Source organism: Cucumis sativus, chromosome 1 (genome assembly GCF_000004075.3).
Source record: "Cucumis sativus cultivar 9930 chromosome 1, Cucumber_9930_V3, whole genome shotgun sequence".
NCBI classification, from domain to species: Eukaryota; Viridiplantae; Streptophyta; class Magnoliopsida; order Cucurbitales; family Cucurbitaceae; genus Cucumis; species Cucumis sativus.
Window position 1 is genome coordinate 24,681,753 of NC_026655.2, and position 21,681 is coordinate 24,703,433.

General features: G+C 33.5%; 2 protein-coding genes across 5 annotated transcripts; both read left to right on the plus strand.

Moving 5' to 3' along the window:
* Positions 1–1,270: 1,270 nt before the first annotated feature.
* On the plus strand, positions 1,271–7,611 carry LOC101211143 (hypothetical protein). 4 transcript variants are annotated; one of them, XM_004135584.3, is made up of 12 exons: positions 1,271–1,461; positions 1,889–1,929; positions 2,011–2,111; positions 2,282–2,368; positions 2,678–2,760; positions 3,004–3,055; positions 4,347–4,436; positions 5,260–5,328; positions 5,517–5,618; positions 6,169–6,237; positions 6,929–6,985; positions 7,214–7,611. In XM_004135584.3, exons 1-12 carry the CDS (start codon positions 1,391–1,393, stop codon positions 7,298–7,300), a joined length of 909 nt encoding a protein of 302 aa, XP_004135632.1. In that variant the 5' UTR covers positions 1,271–1,390; the 3' UTR covers positions 7,301–7,611. The 4 variants fall into 4 exon arrangements, with proteins under 4 accessions (XP_004135632.1, XP_011659907.1, XP_011659908.1 ...); XM_011661605.2 differs by having other exon boundaries at positions 2,011–2,108; XM_011661606.2 differs by having other exon boundaries at positions 1,306–1,461; positions 2,051–2,111.
* Positions 7,612–11,277: 3,666 nt separating this feature from the next.
* Positions 11,278–20,626, plus strand: GSH2 (glutathione synthetase, chloroplastic). The gene is made up of 12 exons (XM_004135585.3): positions 11,278–11,704; positions 12,801–12,970; positions 13,271–13,346; positions 13,733–13,863; positions 15,048–15,170; positions 15,258–15,338; positions 15,510–15,590; positions 15,686–15,755; positions 16,826–16,947; positions 18,994–19,133; positions 19,234–19,426; positions 20,303–20,626. Exons 1-12 carry the CDS (start codon positions 11,372–11,374, stop codon positions 20,424–20,426), a joined length of 1,644 nt encoding a protein of 547 aa, XP_004135633.1. The 5' UTR covers positions 11,278–11,371; the 3' UTR covers positions 20,427–20,626.
* Positions 20,627–21,681: the final 1,055 nt, after the last annotated feature.

Sequence of the window (21,681 nt, forward strand, 5' to 3'; positions counted from 1 at the left end):
ATTCTTCATTGATTCTAAGAACTCTTGTGATTCTTACATACACTTAGAATTGGCTCAATTCTTACCAACAAATGTTTCAAGGAAGACTCAGTGTATTGATTTTACTTTATTTGCTTTGACTATTATTGAGAATTGAGAAATTATAGATGATGACCCTTTGGCTTATAATTATTATTATCATCATCATCATTTATTTTTGCTAATTTTGTAGGATTCAAAATGATCAATGAGACTTGAATGTGTTGGACTTCCTTTTATTTTGTATTTGGATTTTGAATCTTTCATATTTCTTTGTATACAATTTCCCTTCACTATTTGATCATAAGTTTTATTTCATTTTCCTAATTTTTACATGATTTCAATCTCAAAATCTAAGTTTTTTTTTTCTCTTTCTTGTCGTCATTTGTCTAAGATTGCCCTCCACAGGAGTGATTTTTAATTTATTTATGTAATATACGTTTCTTATTACTAATTTGATGTACATCAAAACGTGCATAACAGATAAACACATGTACATCAAAACGTGCATAGTTCATTTGTTATAGTATTCATATTCTCAACTTAAAAATCTGGCTTATTGTCAAAATAAAAATAAATAAATACTTACACAAATAATTTAGAAAGTTTTAAAAAGAAACAGTTTTCTTTATATGATTAATTTAACATATTGTGAAATATGTATATTATATGTTGAAGCCACCATGGTTGATGAAGATAGAAAGAAGAAGCAAGTAATATATTAGGGTCTTTTTTTAAAAAAAAATCTTTTTTCGAAAAGGTTGTGAGTTAAGTTTTGAGGGTGAAATGTGTTACTATAGAGAAAGTGTAAAACACTATAATTCTAAAAAAAGAAAAAGTCAGGTCGAACAAATAATCTAAATCAACTTAAAATGTTCCTCAAACGGATATTATTTTTGAAAATCTTTTGCATATGAAGTGTCCTTACGTGTAGTTGATATATCCTAATAGTCAAAAATCAACTTGCATTAAACACATATCAATGTTTGAAACTGATACTTTATTAATTTAAAAGTGTGTGCGCTTGTGCTTTACATAATAAAACCAACTAATTCAATCTCTGGTTGGTTTGTATATGTAGACTTTCAAACTCCCTTTCTAGTGAGAGTTTTTAAAAAATCGACACCAAACGACCGACGGACGGACGTGTATACTCTTTTGTTAATAAATTAATAATTGGAAAGAAGCACACAAAGGAATAGATTGGGCCAATACATTTACGGCCCAAAAAGGCAAACGCGGGCATTAGTCTCCTTTGTTTGTTTGATCCGTTAAACCCTTCGCCGGCAAAAACCTCTCTTCCACCTCAACTATTCCCACTTTTCATGATCGGAGAAATTTGTCACACTGATTTTCAGATTTGGGATTTAAAATGAATTTTATTACCTTACGTTCACTCCAAACTCTCTATCGCACACCAAAGATTCGTCCATTTACTTCTCCGTAAGTACTTCTATATGTAAATTTGTGTTTGTTTTCTAGGAATTTAGAAAGTTTAGTGGCTGATAAGTGTGGAAAAATGGAAATCTGGCAATAGTTAATTTTTTGGGTGATAAGGAAGCTCAGCTAGGAAATGACTGTTTTTGAGCAGAAGGTAACATTCAGTGATTGTTTAGCTGGTTGGGAAAAGTATAATTCTGCTGCAAGACTGGAAATGAAATGTATCCTTTACTTGAATGTAGATTATTTTCTTTGCATACTGCGAATTGCTGTATGATTATTGTTGGAAATTTTTTTCTTTGTTCTCATTTTCTTCATTGACAAGGGTATTTTTTTTTTATCATTTCTTTTTTTATTTAGTGAGAAATGCGTATGTTTCGGCTTCTCATTTTGGTCTAACAATGTTATTTTCAAATTGTTTAATGCTCAGGATTGGAAGTTCAGCAAACTATTCATGTGGCATTACAAATGGTAACTTTGATGATTATTTTCTTACCTCGGACTTAGTTGCAGAAATTTGCTTTAAATTGATATGGTTTTTGGTTGGTTCAGTTAGTCAATTGGGTATTCAGAAAACTTCTTCTTTCCTCAGTAACAGTCACTCTGCTTTTTCACTGGCTCGGGGACATAAAATGATCATATGTTCTGCCGTGGTAGTTTCCTGAACTTATACCAGTTTGTTCCATTTTTTGTTTCAATGCGCCAAGATTTATGTTAGTGATAAAATTTTTGTGAATGGTATTCTTTTTCTTTTCCGGTTCATCAAGATTCTTTTTTTCCTTCTTCATCGTTTTGTTTTATTTTTAATTTTTAAATTACTTAGGCTGCCGAGTTTTCGGTATTCTCGCATGGCATTGGCATTAGGTTGGTGACAACGCAAGTAAAAGCCCCTCCACAAGCACGTCAAAAGGTGAGTTTATTTTTGCCTGTTGATGACGTTTTTGTTCTTTCAACTCAGTTCTTTCAAAATGATCGATTGCTCAATAATTCTGGTTATCTTGTTAAAATTTGTTCTACAAATTACTTAATTAATTCTGTTAAACATGAACAAATTCCCATGGCATGATTGACATTACAAGCGTAAAGACTTGATACCTTGTTAGAACCTTCATGTTTTAGTTTCTTTCACCATTTTTTATTGAACATGAATTGTCAAATATTTTAGTCTTTCATCTCCTGGCAAAAATCTCTTATTACTTTTGTTTAATCATGCTTGCAGATTGGCCTCAAAGTTACCATGTTGAGTCCTGGATTCATCTATGAACCTTATTCACCTCGTCAACAACTCCCATTTTGGCAAAGGTTGGTTGAATTGTTAACACTGTTTGATGATACTTGATATGATCTCATTCTACATTCTCCTCGTGGCAACCAGAAAATACAATAAAATAGACTTATGTGAATCGAACTGATTAGAGGCAAATAGACTTGTTATAATTTCAATTATGTTGGCAACAATTTACCAGATACTCAATCTTACACTAGTATTTTTGGAGCTTGTCATTATTTATCATGTTTTGAGCACCTTTGATGTTTCTGTGTCAGATGGTTCACAAGAAGTGGTTGGAAAAGGACAAAAGATGATATCATTTTAGAGGTGAAATTGTGTCATTTCAGCCTTTGGATTTTGAGCTATTTTGCTGCAACTGCAAGTTCTTATAAAAAAAGTGATTATTCTGCGAGTTAACTTATTTATAAGTGTTATTTTAAGGTTGCAATGCCCAATGTTCAATCTTCTACTTCCCTCTTCCTTTTTCCTGGTTTCTTTTCTGTCTAAGGTTTAGAATTTATCTTTTAATTCTTGCATAGCAGAAGGAAGTAGTACTGATGAGGGAGATGAGATGGAGAGGGTGTGTGCCGATCAAAAGGTGTGTACAAGATCATAAGGGAACACAAGTGGAGAGGTTGGATTTCGAATTGCTGAGGGATTGCTTGGGGGCAAGCTAGAAAACCCATTAGATTTTTGATGCAGAAGAAGGTTGAAATCAATAAATCATTAGTGATCTTCTTCCAACTTCTATCTAATGCAAATGAATGGTTTGGTATAGCTTTAACTTGGGAAAATAATTTGGAGATCCTTGTTACTACTATTGAAATGGAGCTCAAGTCAGAGTTATGTTTATAGTTTGACTTTGTCTTTGACTATTACTTGGTTATAATTATTGTTAGATTTAGCTAGATCATAGTCTTTCTTTGGAGCTATAACTTTGCTTCAATCTAATGTTTATTCCTCTGAGGTGTTTGACCTAAGAGGTCATAGAGAGATGATTGAGAAGTTCCTTCTTCATCCACCCTTTTGCGAGAAGAGGACTTTTTATGGCGAGCTACGGTGCAGTTTTGTGGGGGTCTTAGGTTTGGAGGAACAATAGAATTTTTTAAAAGCTTGAAAGGAATTTGGTTTATGTTTGGTCTTTTTCAATTTGGGTAATAAATTATTTTGTATTCCAATAAATAATTTTGAGATATATTGGATAAAGGCTCAATACATAGAGGAAAGACTTCTCTTGAGAATGAAATAAAATCTTTGGTGATTTTACAGCTAATTATTTTATTTACAATTAATAGGTCTTTTTTAAGGTTCCATGTTTCTAACTATGTTGGCAAATCATTTTTGTAATTGACCTTATGTTGGCCTTATTTTTTTTACTTGACTTGAGCCATTTTCTTAGTTTGAAGAGTTTTGTTATTAATAAAAATAGAACTTATCCCTTGATCATCACCTGAAAAAAAAATCTTCTCAATATACATTGGCTGATTTTCTGATTTGAACGTTTCTGTTCTAATTTATTATACTAGAATTCGTACTCATGTGTGGAAGTAATAGATATAGGCTGTTTAAGTTGTGGGGTGTGCCTAAAAGTGCGATGGTGTCTTTTCTTTTTTTACAGCTCAAAAGTGCTTATGCCATAGCAAAATTAAGAAAGAAGGGGTACTCAAAGAAAAAATTTTACGAAGAGGCAGCCAATTTATATAGAGAGGTATTCCAGATTCTTGTATCACAATATTGGCTTACAAAGTGCTTTGTGAAACACGTCATCATTTTCTTTCTCTTTCAGTAAGTTCTTCAGAACTGTTTCGTTATTACTGTGTAAAATGAACCTACCTGGCCTTTTCGTAACTTGTGGACGAAAATTGATGATTGTAAGGCCCAATATTGATTCTTTTGACAACCGTTTCCTCTGGAGAAAGAACGTACCAAAAAAAGAAAAAAACCCAAAAACAAAAAGAAAAAAGTAAAAAACAAGGAATAAAAGAACCTATCTGGTTTTTTCATAATTTATTTTTACAACTTTTTCATAATTTTTGGTTGGATATTGAAGATTGTAAATTTCTTTATGGTCTAAGATAGTGCTTTTGCTACGTACTGTAAAGTTGTTATGTTATATGAAAAAAAAAGTTTGCTTTTGCTTCCTTAATTTTCTTGGAGAAGTACATGGGAATGGGGACATTACACATCATTTTCTGAAGCCATTTTTCAGCTGGGGTTTTGGAAGGTCATCATCCACGGATACTTGTTAACATTACTTTATCATAACCCTTATGTAGTTCTATAATTCCATTACAATTCTCTCTTCTGCTTTCCGGAATTTTCTTACAAAAAATAAGTTGTGGAGTTGTCTTAATGAGAGCTGGTAAATTGCTGTGGTAATTGATGCATTTTCTGGTTTTCTTCAACTAACGTTGTGATGTGTAAGAAGAAAACGTCATGTTTGTTTACTAAAGACCAGATGTCTACCTTTCCATTTTATCTACCTTTTTTTTGTTTTAAAATTGTTGACCCTTGAATTGCACATTCTCCAGATAAACACGCTAATAGCAAATGGTGACAAAACATCGTTGAGGAAAGCAGTCACAGAGAATATGTATTCTGTACGCATCACCTTTTCCTTTTGCTTTTCATCTTATGGCTGCTTTGAGATTGAGTTCTCTTCTCCACGTTTTCTTTACTTGCTCTCATATATTAAATATACAGATTGTATTTTTTGACAAGGAAACAAATTCTTTGTTGGATTCGTGACTGATGCAGAATTAACTTGTTACCTTGGTCTCACCTTCAGGCATTGAAGAATGAAATCAAACTCAGAGAATCCAAATGGAGCAAAGTTTACTGGGAAATGATTGTTCCAGTTGTTAAGATCCGCACGTTACGAGCTAGACTGGCAAGTACTATAATCATCACATTTCTGTTTGTCTTATCATGCATTTGTCAAGTTTCTCCTTAACTTGTGTAGTTACTCAACTTTAAATGGTCATGCCTGCATTGAAGAAAAAAAGTGAAAGGTCATTTATTTTGGCTAAATATACGTGATGGTCTGGTCTCTAATATTTGGGTGTTTGTCAACTATCCCTGCTGTTCGATTGTATTCACAGCAGTTGAGCTTTTTCTCTTTTTTTGTTTTTTAACCCATTGGTGTGTGGGGATATCTGTGACAATGATGAAACTCCTAACTATTATAATGCCCATTTCTTGAGAGAGCCGCATGCATTAATTGTACCCACGAGTTTAATGGTTCAAGCTATCTACAGTGATCACAGAGTGTAGCCTTCATTCTTGTTAAGTCTAATACTGCCATTCTGCCACCAGACCACTTACAAATTTAGAATGGTTTGTCCAAGCCATATAGTTTCTACTGCATTTGTAGAGCTTTTTGAATTATTGTGGTAAGCCATATTATAATATTATTTTCGTTCCTTTCCCTACATGTACAGATTGGTGTTGATCGAAGTGACCTTGAAAAGGTTTTCGTACAGCTTACCCTTGAGATTCTTGCCAAACAGGTATGCTGAGAGTTAGTACCTATTGTGTTTTTAGAGAGACTGAACTAGATATGAAATTTCATTCAACTTATTCTTTTTTTGAACAAGAAACAAAACTTTTCATAGAAATAAATGAAAATCAGCTAATGCTTGAAAGATGCAAACTTCACCAGTGATTGATATAATATGAAAATTGAAAATTAAAATGGATTACAAGGAAAAATGAAAGCAATCCAATTTAAACAAATATCATGTAAAGAAAAACTAACAAAAGATTTATAAAGAGAGCACCGAGGGAAGCCTAGATTATGATGATTCTAAACGATTGAGCCAAAGGGAGATACTTGTTGTGGCAAATCCTTTGATTCCTTTCCAACCATAAATAAAAGAGCTTTGTTGATCGTGTTGATCCATAGAAGTAGTCTTAGGAGGTAATGAAGGGCCAATTATGAGGTAAATGACGTTTTCCTTAAAACATCCCAAGAAAGGCTACGAAATAAAGTTTAAAAAGAATTTGAGGCAGCCCTAGAATAGGAGCATCTGGAAATCACAGCGTTGAGAACATCCTTTGGACTACGAAAAAGTTCAAATTATTTGTAATTTTGAACAAAAGGTCTATGTTTTATCAAATATTTCTATAAATTTGCCTTGAAGTCTTATAAGCATCTCTGTTCTTATGAAGATACTCACTGATGTAAACTTGCACTTGTAGAAGTTTGAAGCATATAATTCTGAAGGAGCTGTCGTTGCTGGAGATAAATCTAAGGAGGCAAGTGCATGTTATACCGTCCCAATTATATCATATTCACTCCCCCTCTCGATTTGTTTACCATTTTCATTCTACAATGCATATTAAACAGCTAAAACTAAATATTACACTAAATTAGCTCCCCACAAATAAACTTAACGAAATATAAGTTTATCACGATTCCTTTATAATTTGAATTTCCTTTCATAGCAACAATTTTGATTATATGTTATCTTCTACTCATTTTAGGTGCTTGTCCGTGACATCTGGGTATTTGAGAAATCTCTTTTTCACGAGGGAGCTTTTTGGCGTCTCTGTGGGAGAATTCCAACCTAATATCATCTTCTTCAACCTCACATTCCCTCTTTATCCAATTTTGTAGATCCACAAGTTGTTTCCTCCATAATTTTCTTATTATTTTATCATATACGATTCAGGTGTCCTAAATTATGCTATCAATAGGCGAGAGGTTCCTATGATTCTTAGTTTCAATAATTCTTGACTTCCTTGTTCAAGCCGTCTCTAGAGATAATCGTGACAGTGATTATCCAAATACATGTTTAGTGCTTTCTCAGATGTACTTTCACTTGGAAACCCCTTACCCTCAAAACCATTTTAAGCTCATTTATAACTGTCTGTTTTTGTTATGAGGCTTCTCTTTCCCACTACTGTTTCTCAGGTTTTCTTTGTTTTCAGGTGCATGAATCGATTACTTCATTGTTCTTGTTTCGGATTGATCACAGGGGCGATATACTCATGGACTGCAGGTCATCTGAATCTGCATTTTTAAGAGCCTTTATCTACATAGTTGTCGATACATGATCAAATCTATCTATAATCAGGGAGCAAAAAATCCTTTCTCTTGCTGCCTTTCAAATTCACATAGCCAATTATTCCACTGCACTGTAGTTTGTTCAACATCAATAAAAAAAAATCCCTTCTTAGATAACCATCAGACCTAGTGGTAGAAAAAAGTCTCAAGACATCACATGTCTAATCCATTGTGGCTACCTATTTAAAAATTAATTTCCTATAAGCTTACTTTAACACCCAAATATTGTAAAGTCAAATAGGTTATCTTGTGAGATTCGTGTAAGCTAGTCCAAATACTCACTGATGTCAGGAAAAAAAATTCCCTTCTCGTATAAAAGTTGGTTTGGATACTCAGAGATATCAAAAATAAAAATCCCTTCTAAGATAAAAAGATGTCATCAAGGGAGAGGGAATGAGCAATTTAGGCCAACTAAGAATTATTATAAGCCTTCAATTTGGGGCAAACATATAGCAATCTCAAACACGTTCAATTGATTACTTGACCAATAGTCCACTTATACAATTGTAAATTGGGATGAGCTTGAGTATATTGAGTTAAAGAATTGTGTCTCTGTTTAATTTTTGTCCAAGCTTGGGCCTAAGTCACATCAGTATCTTTCATTCCAAGGGGATTTAGAAGAGAACATGACACTAAAAAAGACATTGAGGATGGAGCTTAAAGCTTTGAAAGAGTATAACTCGTCCAAAATATTTCTTTTAAGTTTCCCAAAAACTTTAGTAAAACTTCCAAGAATGCTTGAGAGTTTTAGATTCAACTCCTAATCCAACGTTCGAGAGAAAGTATCAAAGTAGCTCAATTGTAATTGACATGACTTCTCTTTAGAAGTTTGATATTTTCTTTTGTAATTGTTGCGGCGTCAAATAATCATATATTAGAGATCGTAGGCAGAAAGTTAATTTGTTGAGAAGTCTTGTGAAACAAGGACCTTTTTGATAGATAGATTCATAGGAAAACAAAGTCTTTTGGGCTAAGGTTGTATCCTTCCAAGGTATGAATTATTCTCTACTATTTGTATTCTCTTCAACAAGTAAAGTATATATGCATATTACTATTCCAAATTTCCCTTTCATTCTTCATTCCTTTCACACAACATTTTCTTTTAATCCATCACCCCTTCCCTCCAAAACATTCCAATGGACAATCGACAATCCAAGTTCCAATTCTTTGATATATTTTACCAAATCTTCCATTTCATTATGAGAATCTTATCATCTAAAGCTCGAGAAATTGTTACTCTTGGAAACTCGGTGCCACATGAACCAAATGCTTCATCTCATGAGCTCACAACTTCCTCGAATTCAGAACATTCTACGTCGTCCCTCACAAACGATCATCTCAAAGAAACGAATAAGTCTCAAGAGCTCGCAACTACCTTGAAATCAGATCATTCAGATTCACCTCTCACGAACGATCATCTTAAAGAACCAAAGGAGATTGATTTGAGAAAAGAAAACGATAAGAAAAGTGATGATTTTGTATCATTGCCTTCTACAACAAAACGAGCTCCAAAGAAAATGGTTAGTATCAATGAAAGAGTTGAGGATATTGATTCTATCATGAAAGAAAGGAGGAAGAAAAAAGGAATAAAGTCGAAATCCTTTGATTTTGATAATGAATATGATGCTTCCTTAAAGCCTATTCGCTCCATTCTCAAGGTTGGCTCAATAAAAGATACCTTAGATTTATCAAAAACTCCTTGAAGATCATATTGGATTGAACTTTGCAATATAATGTTGGATCATATGATTAAATCTCTAATGTTTCTAAACCAAGAAGAAAATATATTACTCATTGTTGCAACAAAAAGTGATTGTTCAATTGAATTCATAGCTTTCTTTTGATTGGTTTACATCGTGAATGTTGATAGTTGATGGAAATGTTGTGAGCCAACAATTTTATGAAATTGTTAACGAGAGTATCGATAAAAATGTTAATGTTGCTGGATACGTTATTCTAAACAAGTTGCAATGTTTATCATTTATATTATATGTACGTTAACTGTTTTTTTATTTTCAAATGACTATTTGCTTTTTATGCTTTGATTAAATTCTAAAATTAGGAATGAGTTAGCGACTCTGTTAAACAAAATGCTAATTGATCTTTATATAGTTAGACTCGATATCAACGAAAATATCAAGGTTTTTATTTTTACGAAATTTTCTATAAAAATATCGATAGAAAGTCGATTTTGAAGGCTGTTTTTTGCAAAAGTTATAGAAACAAAAAATTTAGAAAAATAAAAATGGGTTAGTAAATAAACATTTGGGAACTATAATGGATGATAAATTTAGATGATATAATTGCATGCATGTCATTGATTTATGAAAAAATAGGGATACACGAAATTCTTATTTCAACTTACTTTTTTGGTCTATTCCACACTTTTGTTTTTTGTTCGAGGGCAGATTTAAGAAGGGCGAGGGGACACGTGCCATCTCATATTTTCGGTTTTTATATTTTGATATTAATTTTGTAGTTTAAAAATACAATATATATTAAATAATGCTTTCTAAAGAGTAAATTTGGTTTCTGGTGGAGTGGTTGTGACCCTCTATAACTCCATATTTGTTTTTATTCTTCTAAATGAGATATAATTTGATTTCATAAAAGAAATATAATTTGATTTCTAAAAAAGAAATATAATTTAATTTCTTAGAAGAAATATAATTTAATTTTTCAAAAGAATGATAATTTGGTTTCCTAAAAGGAATAATTTGATTTCTTAAAAGAAAAATAATTTTTTAAAAGAGAAAAAAATTTATGGATCATAAACCTAATATTGTTTTAGTTAGCTTGTTATACAGTGTTTCTATATAAAACTTCTGGATCCGCCACGGGCTTCTTTCCTATTTTTTTTCTCAAACTTCTCTTTCAAGTTTTTATTCTCGTCTTTCTCCCATGTAAAATATTTGAACGTACCATAATCCTAATCCTAATTAATTAAGTTTAACTAAGATACTTTAACTTACAATAATCGTACCATACGAAAAGAGAGAGGAGAATGAGAGTAAGTGAGAAAGAGGAGACCATAAGAAAGAGTGAAATGTAAGCTAAGTTTACTTTTAATTATGACAGTAATTTCAATCCAATATGACTAAAAATCAACTATCCTCTATTTGTAAAGTATAAAACATCTCATTTTTTTCTCTAATCCACAAATAGATCAGTTTTCAGTTAATTAGTAAAATGAGAAGAAATCTACGAACAACATCCAATCGATCGCAGAATCCAACAATAAAGAATTATCTTCAAGCTACGAAAAAAAGTATAGTAACGCTGAGCATTTGAAGCTAAGTCATGAATGACGATAGAGTTACACATTAACGTAAAGAAATTCAAGAACAGAATCATGTAAAGGTGGTTTGAAAAGGTAGACTTGACATTTTTGGTAGTAATTAAGTAAGAAAACAAGGAGTAAAGAAATGATTAGGGGAACATATTCGGATTCATCTTTCCATTAACATTTTATAAAAGTTTCAATGGCAACCGCTACATTGGGTGTCCTCACCCTGTCCTTGTTGATGGCGGCCTTAGCCTCAACTTTTTAGGCACAAGAGATAGCCAATTTCGATATGGGTTCTTCCCATTCTTCACGCTCTCTCTCTCTCACTCCCACTCACTCCACTAAACATTTCTACTTTTCCCCATCAAAATTATACCCAAATCAGAATCAAATCAGAAATTTAATCAATTTCAAGTCACACCCTTTTCTTTGTTCTTCTTCTTCTTCACAAGTCTTGCCTCTGAAGTGTAGCAAGGCGGGTGAATTTGATACCCAAGCGAAATCCTTGAGAACAATGGCGGATGTTCATGGAATCGATCGAGAATTGCTTCAGGAGATGGTTTATGATGCTCTAGTTTGGAGCTCTCTACATGGACTTGTTGTTGGTGACAAGTCTGTGAAGGTAAGCGTTTTTGCAGTTTATTAGGTGGATGGGTTTTATTTGGTTTGTGGATGTTGAAAATGCCTTTGTGGGGTGTTTCTTATGGATTTGCTTTATTGCTTCTGCTGTGGGAAATGGAGAATTTAGTTTGGAAAAATGTAGGATCAGACAATTGATGATGGCGGAATATCGTTCATTGTTTATATATATATATCCATGAGTGGCGCGCCACCTCGACTAATCTCTATAATCTCTATAGTGTGTTTCTCTTCCCCTTCTTTTGATATTTGAAAAGTTACAACGTGAAAAACACGGTCTACAACCAAATTACATGCTAGAATCACAGCCATGAATCTTGTCAAGACTCTCTTCTATTACTGTTTGTTACAAAAGAAGTTTAAATACTGAACTCTTTATCAATAGAAACCCAAAAGATATGCGGTACGTTGCATAGCTCAAGAATCTCCCACCAATCTTCGCTTTACCATTGAAAAGTTTGTTATTTCATTCTAACAAGATACTCTGAAGTATCAATTTAGTTGCTTTGAACCAATGTTCCTTTGGTTTCTCCTTAAAAGGATTTTTGCAAATCATTTGAACCAAATTTCCATCCCAAGAATGACGGACCCAATAAAATTCAAGAGTTTGTATAGAGAAACTCAAATCTTTATTACTGAATGAGGAATGCAAGAGCTGGTGCAGTCTGTAGATGCATTCAATTAAAATGAACTTCGGATTTAAGACTATTGAATGTCTCGGTGCCATCAAGACAAGGACAAGTTGCCTGAAGGAACAAATTTAACCTTTTACCTTACTTTGACATTGGCAAGGAAAGATCCTTTGCTAAGCTTCTATGAATCTTTATGTGATTATGGTCTATAGATATTGGTCAGACCAAAACTAAACATAAAGATCAATTCCATATCCTCTCATACTTTCTATTCCAGCAAGTGTTATTTCTTCATTTAAAATATGGAGTGTTATTTCTTCATTAAAATGTGGTGGAGATTTCTCAATATAGTGATTTGAATTAGGATGTAGAGTTTTGATGCTGAAGCAACATACTTCTTTTAGGGGGGAACATTTTAAAAATCACTTCAAATGTTTTGAAATGCAGAGATCAGGCGAAGTACCAGGAGTCGGTTTGTCTCATTCACCAATTGCCTTGTTGCCTGGGTTATTTCCTGGAACTCATTGGAATCAAGCATGTGAATTATCCTCTATATTTAATGAATTAGTTGATCGAGTGAGCATGGATGGGAAATTTCTACAGGAATCACTATCCAGGTATGCTTGGGCCCATTTAAAGTCAGCACAAACACTAGTTGTTGACTCTTTCTTTTAATTTTCATGAAACATGTTTTTGAAAATGCCATGAATCTTGAGGTCAGCTATGAGAAAAACTGCATAGAAACTAGACCCAAAATTTATGGACCAAATTGAAACTAGACCAAAAGAAAGTATTTTTCCTAAATTCTTTTAGCTAGTTTGGGCCCACAACCATCAATCCTACTCTCTACCTTTATGGTTACTAATAGAGATTCTCTCTTACCAAAAAAGATGTTTTATATGTTATTTATGTTGCAGAACTAAGAAAGGAGATGCTTTTACGTCTAGACTTTTAGATATTCATTCCAAGATGCTTCAGATTGGCAAAAAGGAGGTAAGTATATGATAAATTACTTTGGCATTATGTTGGCATGGACTCATGATGAGTAAATTATCAAACTTTTGTATTGTAGGTATTTGAATTTGACAAGTTTTAACTTTTTAGTTTTTTAGAAAATATATTTTTTGGTGCAGCCACTTCAGTACATATTTCCATTTTCTTCTTATGTTTTCACTGAGTGACATGGAAAACTTACATAACGTCGCAGATAAAGAATAAGAAACAGACATTGCTTGAACTTTGTAAATGAATAACAAACCTCCTTTATATTTATTGTCCTAAAGATCTTACTTAATTTCTCTATTCTATGCAATTTTATCCAAAAGGGACAGGTTATTTAAATGAAGGATTTTATTTAACTTCTCCAACTGTTCAAGCAGGAAATCCGCTTGGGTTTACATCGCTCAGATTATATGCTTGATGATAAAACAAAATTACTTCTTCAAGTAGAGCTCAACACTATATCATGCTCATTTCCTGGACTTAGTTGTCTAGTCAGTGAACTTCATAGGTAAATGTTACAGATATTTAGTGTAGTTTTTCACTATATTTATGAAAATCTTGTTTCCATTAAAAAAAGTCCTTCAATTAAAGTATTACTTTCATCAGTAAAAAATGTGTACATTCAATATATCGTTTTTGGTTCTATGCTTATTTATTTATTTTTATGAGAAACCAAAATTTCACTTAAATATGCCATACAAGAAAAATAACCCAACAAGAAGATCTCAATCGAAGAAGGAAACTCTAATCCAAAGGAATAAAATCTAGCTGATAATTACAAAATATTTTGAAGCCCACAAAGAAGTGTTAGATTTGACTGTATCCTAAACCTCTTCCATGACCGCTCAACTCCAAAAATTGTACTGTTTCTTTCTAATTAGACACTTAACAAAACAGCGAAGGAACAAGCTTGCCAAAGAACCATGCCCTTATCTCAAAAAAGAGTTTGCAACTTGGAACACCTCCTCTATCATGGAACGATAATCTCTGTTACCCACCTAACAAGCCCAAACAAATAGTCAAATACTAATGAAAACTATCAGTTTTTTTCTATCGTCTCCCACCCTTCTGTAATCATGAGCTTTATTTGACCTCTACCAATTGAAATAATTTGAGAAAAATCTTCTAGTGCAGTGTGCTTGCACTTCTATTTTTATGTTAGGCCCCAATTGTGAAGTACACAAGATAAAATCAGTCAGGAGGTAATTAACAGTCAAAATGGCGTATGGAAAGTGCTTGTATTTAAGAAATCGGAAAGACTTAATCATTAAGTTAGATGACCATATGAAAAGACCGGTAAGTAATATAGTATAAACAATAGTAGGAGTTAGGACTGTAGGAACTAGAAAGTGGGGGAAGACCATTCTTTTACTGAGAATACTAGTAACTTAGCAAGGGGAGAGGTCCCTCAGATTTCCCTCCATCATTATACTTCTCATCTTGTCAGTAAAAAGCTTCATCATCTCTTATTAAAAAAATTTGTGGGGCTTAAAAATATGGGAATTAGCAAAATAAGTGCTTAGGTCGGTGTTATTCTAAGAATTTATGTCCTAGATCATTTTTCCTTTCTTCGAAAAAATGTCTCTCGATCATTGTGACAACTCTGAGCTTTTCCTTCACAATACAGTCTACAGTAAAAGAACGTTAGTTGTTCCTTGCTTGATTTCACATTTGGTCTCTTTATCCTGCCAGGGCTCTACTTGGTGAATATGGGAAAGTCCTCGGATTGGACTATAGAAATGTTCCTGAAAACTATGCTGCTAACCACTTTGCTGACGTACTGGCCAAAGCTTGGATCGAATACAATGACCCAAGGTTAGATTTGATAATTTGATCTTCTTATTCATCTCCATTTCTAGAAATTTATTGCATCACATGTAACATGGGTTATATTTTCTGCAGTGCTGTTATTTTGTTTGTGGTTCAAGCTGAGGAAAGAAACATGTATGATCAACACTGGCTTTCTGTTAACTTGAGAAAAAGATATCCACTTTTGCCGGATCTACTTTATAAAGCATTGATCAATTTTCTTAATTTTCAATTTACTTCTGACTAAAACTATACAGATTGAAAATAAATTGTTGCTTTTTGACAATTTGATCAATTTGGTACATCTTGAGCTTGCCAAGTAAATATTCCTTAGCTTTATTATACACATAACGTCAAAACTCTCCGGAAAACACTGGCAGAAATCGATAGAGAGGGAGTACTAAGATCCGATGGAAAACTCATTGTGTAAGTAATGTTGAATGTCAAATTTGGTTTTTCCTTCATAAAATTGGTTACAGATTTGTGTTTCTTATAACTCTTGAGAACTTCTCCTCCTGCAGGGATGGCCAAGCAATTGCTGTTGTATACTTCAGGGCTGGATATACGCCTAGGGACTATCCGTCTGAATCGGTGAGCAACTGCTTCATTCTGCTATTGGTCACAGTCGCATGAGACCTTTTTTTTTGTTAAGAATTAGGATTAAGGTGATGTATTCTTTTGGGATGGGCTTGCTGTTGCTACCATGCATTAGTGTTTCCATTCATTCTAGGAAGAAGCTCACTTTTCTTGATGGATTTCAATAGTTTCATGAGATTTTAAGACAGGGAAAAGTAAATTCAATCCCGGAGGATTTTAGAGTTCCAGAAGTTAAATTTCTTAGCAACTTTGTAAGACCTTTCTTCATGCTGGCTTTGTGGATGTACCGGAAACCCATTGGCTCTTCTTCTAACTTAAAGTTCTTGTATGAAAATGTTTGGGAGAAATAAATTATGTAATCTGAAGTGTTGAACCTTCACAATAATTGAAACAATGAGAGTGCAAACTCCAGAATCCTCCCCTTTGTCATCTTATGAATTTATCTGCTCAAACTTGAATAACTTATAGATCATTCTAGATGAAGTCTTGGAATTACATTCATCAGAGGATAAATGTAGATTTTGATTTTCCTTGATCGTGCTCATTAGATTTTGCAGTTGTCTTTCGTCAGCATATCCTATATCTTCCCCACTGTTGTCAAACCAATGCTGATAGTGACTGTGTGCATGTTCGATTTTTGCTAGGTACTAAGCGATTTGGTGTGCTTAAGTTACAAAATGGATTGTATCGTAGATGTAATATTACCTGTCCTGACTCATAATAATACTCCCTGAGTTGCATGGCATTAAAAAATTCAGAAGTCTCTCTTACTCCAGCTCATAGAAGCTTGAGTGTAGGGGCCCTCTAAATAGGCATTAAAATTTACCAACACCAACCCATTGACCCAGGTAATGTCGAAGCAATTCTAAACTATTCATATATACAGACAATTATAACATCTGATGATAATCCTTCTAATTTGATGACCATTATCAATTTCAATACCAAGGAATAAAAGAGTCTCTCTTAAAGTTCTTTAACTTCCTTGTCAATTTATTAAAGTTAATTTTATCTTGAATAAAGCTTCGTAGTTATTTTCTCATTTGAATGGTAACAAATTTCAGGAATGGAGAGCAAGGTTACTTATGGAGCAGTCATCTGCAGTCAAATGCCCATCCATATCTTATCATTTAGTAGGCACCAAGAAAATTCAACAGGAACTTGCAAGACCAAATGTTCTTGAAAGGTATTATTTATTTTTGCTTGTTCAGTTCCCATCCTTCCTTTTGACTAGAAATCATCTGTTTTTGTTTCTAAATTCTAATAAACATTTATAAAAATGAAGCAAATTTTATAAAACTAAAAAATGTATAGAAATAAAGTTTAATTATTGGACTGAAGTGATGTGAGTATGCTCAATTGCCTGTCCTTAAATAAATGTTTCATTATTAGTTGACACAAGTATGTATCAATAGTATGTTTTTTTTTGATAAGAGACAAGTATATTCATATAACAAAACAGAACAACCTAAGGGCGAGGGATGAGAGGGCCCTCCCCGGAAGAAGCTAAGGAACTAAGACATAATGGCCTTCCAATTGTTGAAAATCATAGAAAGGCTATAATTACAAAAGTGTTTGGTGTAATTCGTACTCCACCAAGAGGCTGTGTGTTGAACCACAGTCCAAAAAGAATCAAAAGAATTAAATCTATCGTCAAAGATTCTGCTATTCCTTTCTTTCCAAATGCTCCACAAAAGGGAACGCGTCGCGCATTTCCATAAGATGTTTCCTTTAGGGCTGTAACCTCTAAAGTTAAGACCTTCAATCATCCATCTATCAATCTTGCTAGGAAGGCAAAGCTCCAAATCGAAAATACCAAACAGAGTGTACCAAGCTTTTCTTGTGAAGGGACAATGTAGAAATAAATGATCCAACGTTTCCTCATCTTTAGCGCATAGGCAACACATCGAGGGGCTAAGCAAAGTGTTCCGAATTTTTTTTTGTAGTTTCTCATGGGTGTTGAGGCTTCTGTAAGCAAGCGACCATAAGAAAAACTTCACCTTCTTCGGGATTTTATTCTTCCAAATCTGACGAATCAAGGGAACGGCAATGTTGGGAGATCTCTTAGTTAAGTTAAGAAAAGTAGATTTTGTAGTGAAGTTGCCATTTATGTTAGGAATCCATTTAAGACTATCATTCCTTTCAGTGGGGGCCACGAGTGGAGGATTTCTAAAGCTGAGGCTGCATTGGCAATCTCGTTGTCGAGCATATTTCTTCTAAGGCCCAAATTCCAAGAATGAGTAGCAGTACACCAGCAATCAGCCACATAAGCTTCCTTATTCAGCGCCAAAGAGAATAAGTTAGGGAATTTTTCTGCAAGTGTTTCCGCGACACACCATTTATCCTTCCAAAATTTGATTTTTGTTCCTTCTCCCAAAACAAAAGCAGAAAAATTGAAGAATATCTCCTTATGCTTTAAAATACCAGCCCATAATCTATGAGATTTTCCCCTGTTTGGATTTTTGGTAGACCACCCATTCTCATCTAAACCATAGATGGCCACAATTAATCGCCTCCATAAAGAGGTTTCTTCCTTGCTAAACCTCCATAACCACTTAGTGAGAAGAGCAATATTCTTTTGCCTAAAAGAGCCAATCCCAAGACCACTGTAACAAGTTGGGGCGGAAGTGCATTCCCAGTTGACGAGATGAGCAATTGGATTCGTAGATCCACCTGTCCAAACAAACTTCCTGATCATCTGTTCCAATCTATTAATAATGCCAACTGGAGCTTGAGCAAGGGAGAAGAGATAACAAGGGAGGCTGTTGAGAACTGATTGCACCAGAGTTAGTCTACCCCCTTTGGAGAGGGATACATTCCTCCACCTATCAAGTTTGTGTCTGAATCTCTCTTCAAGATTGTTCCACATCTCTTTTCTATTATGACCCCTTCCAATAGAGAAGCCCAAATATTTAAAGGGAAGATTATCAACCAAGCATCCCGTAGATTCACTAAAAGGAGCTAAGTCATCATTGCTAAGGTTAATGCCAATCAGGGATGTTTTAGCTTTGTTAAGGGAAAGACCGGTGTATCAATAGTATGTTGTGTAAAAGATTAATGATTACAAAAAAATGACTAAGTTTTCAGACAATGTACAATTCATCTAATTGAACTAACACATGTAAGCCCACATCATCTTAGATGAATTTGTTGGGAATTGATAATTTATATAGGACATAGCGTTTCTTATTGCAGTTTTTATTTGCAGCTGAAATTTTGAGCCTCTACTCAGGTTCCTTGACAGTGAAGATGATATTGCCAAGATAAGGAAATGTTTTGCAGGGTTGTGGAGTTTAGATGACCAAGATATAGTTAACAAAGCCATTGAAACACCGGAACTATTCGTTATGAAGCCACAAAGAGAAGGCGGAGGTCTGTTCCATAAACTTCTGAATTTTTCAATGTGGTTTCCCCACCTTTTTTCTTTCTTTGCAATAAAGCCGTTCCCAAAGATGTCATTGATCTTCCTCAGGGAATAATATTTATGGAGATGATGTGAGGGAAGCCCTTCTAAGATTGCAGAAGGAAGGGAGTGAAGAAGATGGTGCTTACATCCTTATGCAGAGGATATTCCCATCTGTTTCCCCAACGATTTTTGTTCGAGATGGGATCTGTCATAAGGACCATGCAGTTTCAGAACTCGGTATATTCGGTGCTTACTTAAGGTATGCAACTTACAACTTCATTGGGATTCACTGATGGTAACCAACTATAATGCCTGGTTTATGATGGTTGAAGAAAGAAGGGAAACATAAAAATATCAAAGAGAGGGATGTTTTAATTGTTCCAATATAACTATATATCGATGCAGTTTGTGTCTCTATTTTTGGGTTTGAAACAAAGAATTGTCAAATTCTAGCACAAGCACAATACTCTAAATATATACTAATTTTTCCTTTTCAGTCAACCATGTTGTGCTTTTGGGAATTCTGGTTGGAGTATACTTCAAAATAAAGTATTTAGTAGCAGTGTAAACCGATACTAAGAAATCGAAAAAGTTGGGTTGGCGCACTAAAGAATAAAACTAAGTAGTGGATTAGTTTGATTTGGATATATTTTTGTTGATTTGGGTTGGACAAGCAGTTGAACTTCTAAGAAGTAGTTAATTTCAGTGTCAACCGACCCACTTACACCAATGAGACTCAAATGTGAACTAGTGTATTTCATCTCATGCCTTTTCCTTTAAGAATTATTATTATTAGTTTTTGTTCAACAATTGTGAGATGAAGACCAAATCATTGACCTCTGAGATGGAAACTGATTCCTTGTCTATTGAGTTATGCTTGGATTTTGTTGGTTCTTTTCTTCTATTGACTGAAAACCCGACAAACTTACACTAATGATACTAAAATATGAAGTAATGTATGGTAGCTCAAGTCCTTTTCCTTATGCATTATAATAACACTTTTGTTCAACGATTGTGGAGTGGAGATCAAATCATCGACCTTAGAGATGGTAATTGGTTCTTTGTCCATAAAGCAATGCTTGGATAGATCTAGCTTTTCTTTTTTTGTGATATTTTTGAACTTCATATGATGCAGGAACAAGGACAAAGTGATTGTAAATGAGCAGAGTGGTTACTTGATGAGGACAAAAGTATCTTCATCAAATGAGGGTGGTGTTGCTGCTGGATTTGCCGTCTTGGACAGCATTTACTTAACTTGATTCTCATTAATTTACCCAACTCTCCATATTCCTAAGCCATAATCTTTATTATATACTTTGCTTGACAACAGGCTTTATTGCCATTTCTACCTTTGTATAAACCTAAATAAGAAAATATCCTACCTTGGTTGAACTATATGGAATTTGATGATTTTAAACAATCCTGAGATAATCCAAATTTATCATTACAATTATTCTGACCTCAAATGCCCCCTTTTTTTAAAACCAACAACTGAGGGATAGAATTTCTTGATACTTAAGCATGTTATCCAGCAGATAACATTTTCACCTTCTTATGATGGTTGGTGTTCAAGTTTCTCCATCTTAATTTCTTTATCTTAAAAAAGTATAATTCTATCTCGTAGTTATTGACATGCTCGTATGCTAACTAAGCTATATTTGTTTTGGTTTATTTTAAACTCTTTGTCAAAGAAAGCTTACTATTTTCCTCATTTTAATAAACATTCTCGTTTTATACTTTTAAGAATCTTTTACAAAAACTAAAGTTTGTGTTCTTTTCAACCATTTTCTTTTCGAAACAAACATAAAATATAACATTAAAATTTTGAAAATTTAAACCTTAAACTAATACTTTTACTTGTTTTAAAACCATAAAATTTAACATGTAAGTAAGATATAAGAAACAAGAATATACAATGCTAAGTTTAAACTTGATGAAATAAAATAGATTATCGTTCAAGAAAGAAAAGATAGTTACGGTTTTGCAAGCATTTCAGCTCTTTTTTGCCACAAAGCAGTGAGTTTGCATTCTTCAACAAGCTTTTCTTGAGCTCTTTCTCTTGCTTCCTCACAAGTTCTAACTCGGTTGGTGCAATTTTCTGCCTCTTTCTTATATTGAGATGAAGGTTTCTTCGCATTTACTATCAATGATTTGTAGCGCTTCATATTCTCTTTGTTCACTATATTTAATAAATCCAACTCTTCCATTATTAGAGTTGCTCGATCTTTTCTTAGTTCTTTTATCATTTCTGGCTCGTTCTCTATATCGTCAAGACAAACAAAAAAATGTCGTTCGTATAAGCATTTGAGAGTTGTTAGTCATTCGGGACTTCTTAAAAACAAAAACTATTATTAAAGCAACAAGAGATTATCTGTTCAAATAGATTTCATTTTTTTCAAAAACTATTTTTAAATTTTTTTAACCTTTTAGTTTTTTAAAAGGTTGGTAAAAATAATGAATAACAAAACAACCCTAAACCCTAAGGTTTTAAATGAAGCAATATGTATAAATTTG

Excerpts from the sequence above, each read along its gene's own strand:
- LOC101211143 (XM_004135584.3), top strand. The coding sequence starts at position 1,391 with ATGAATTTTATTACCTTACGTTCACTCCAAACTCTCTATCGCACACCA. Across the intron at positions 1,462-1,888 it reads ATTCGTCCATTTACTTCTCC|GATTGGAAGTTCAGCAAACT; the intron begins GTAAGTACTTCT and ends TTTAATGCTCAG. Across the intron at positions 6,238-6,928 it reads TTGAGATTCTTGCCAAACAG|AAGTTTGAAGCATATAATTC; the intron begins GTATGCTGAGAG and ends TTGCACTTGTAG.
- GSH2 (XM_004135585.3), top strand. The coding sequence starts at position 11,372 with ATGGGTTCTTCCCATTCTTCACGCTCTCTCTCTCTCACTCCCACTCAC. Across the intron at positions 13,864-15,047 it reads CTAGTCAGTGAACTTCATAG|GGCTCTACTTGGTGAATATG; the intron begins GTAAATGTTACA and ends TTATCCTGCCAG. Across the intron at positions 16,948-18,993 it reads AGACCAAATGTTCTTGAAAG|GTTCCTTGACAGTGAAGATG; the intron begins GTATTATTTATT and ends GCCTCTACTCAG.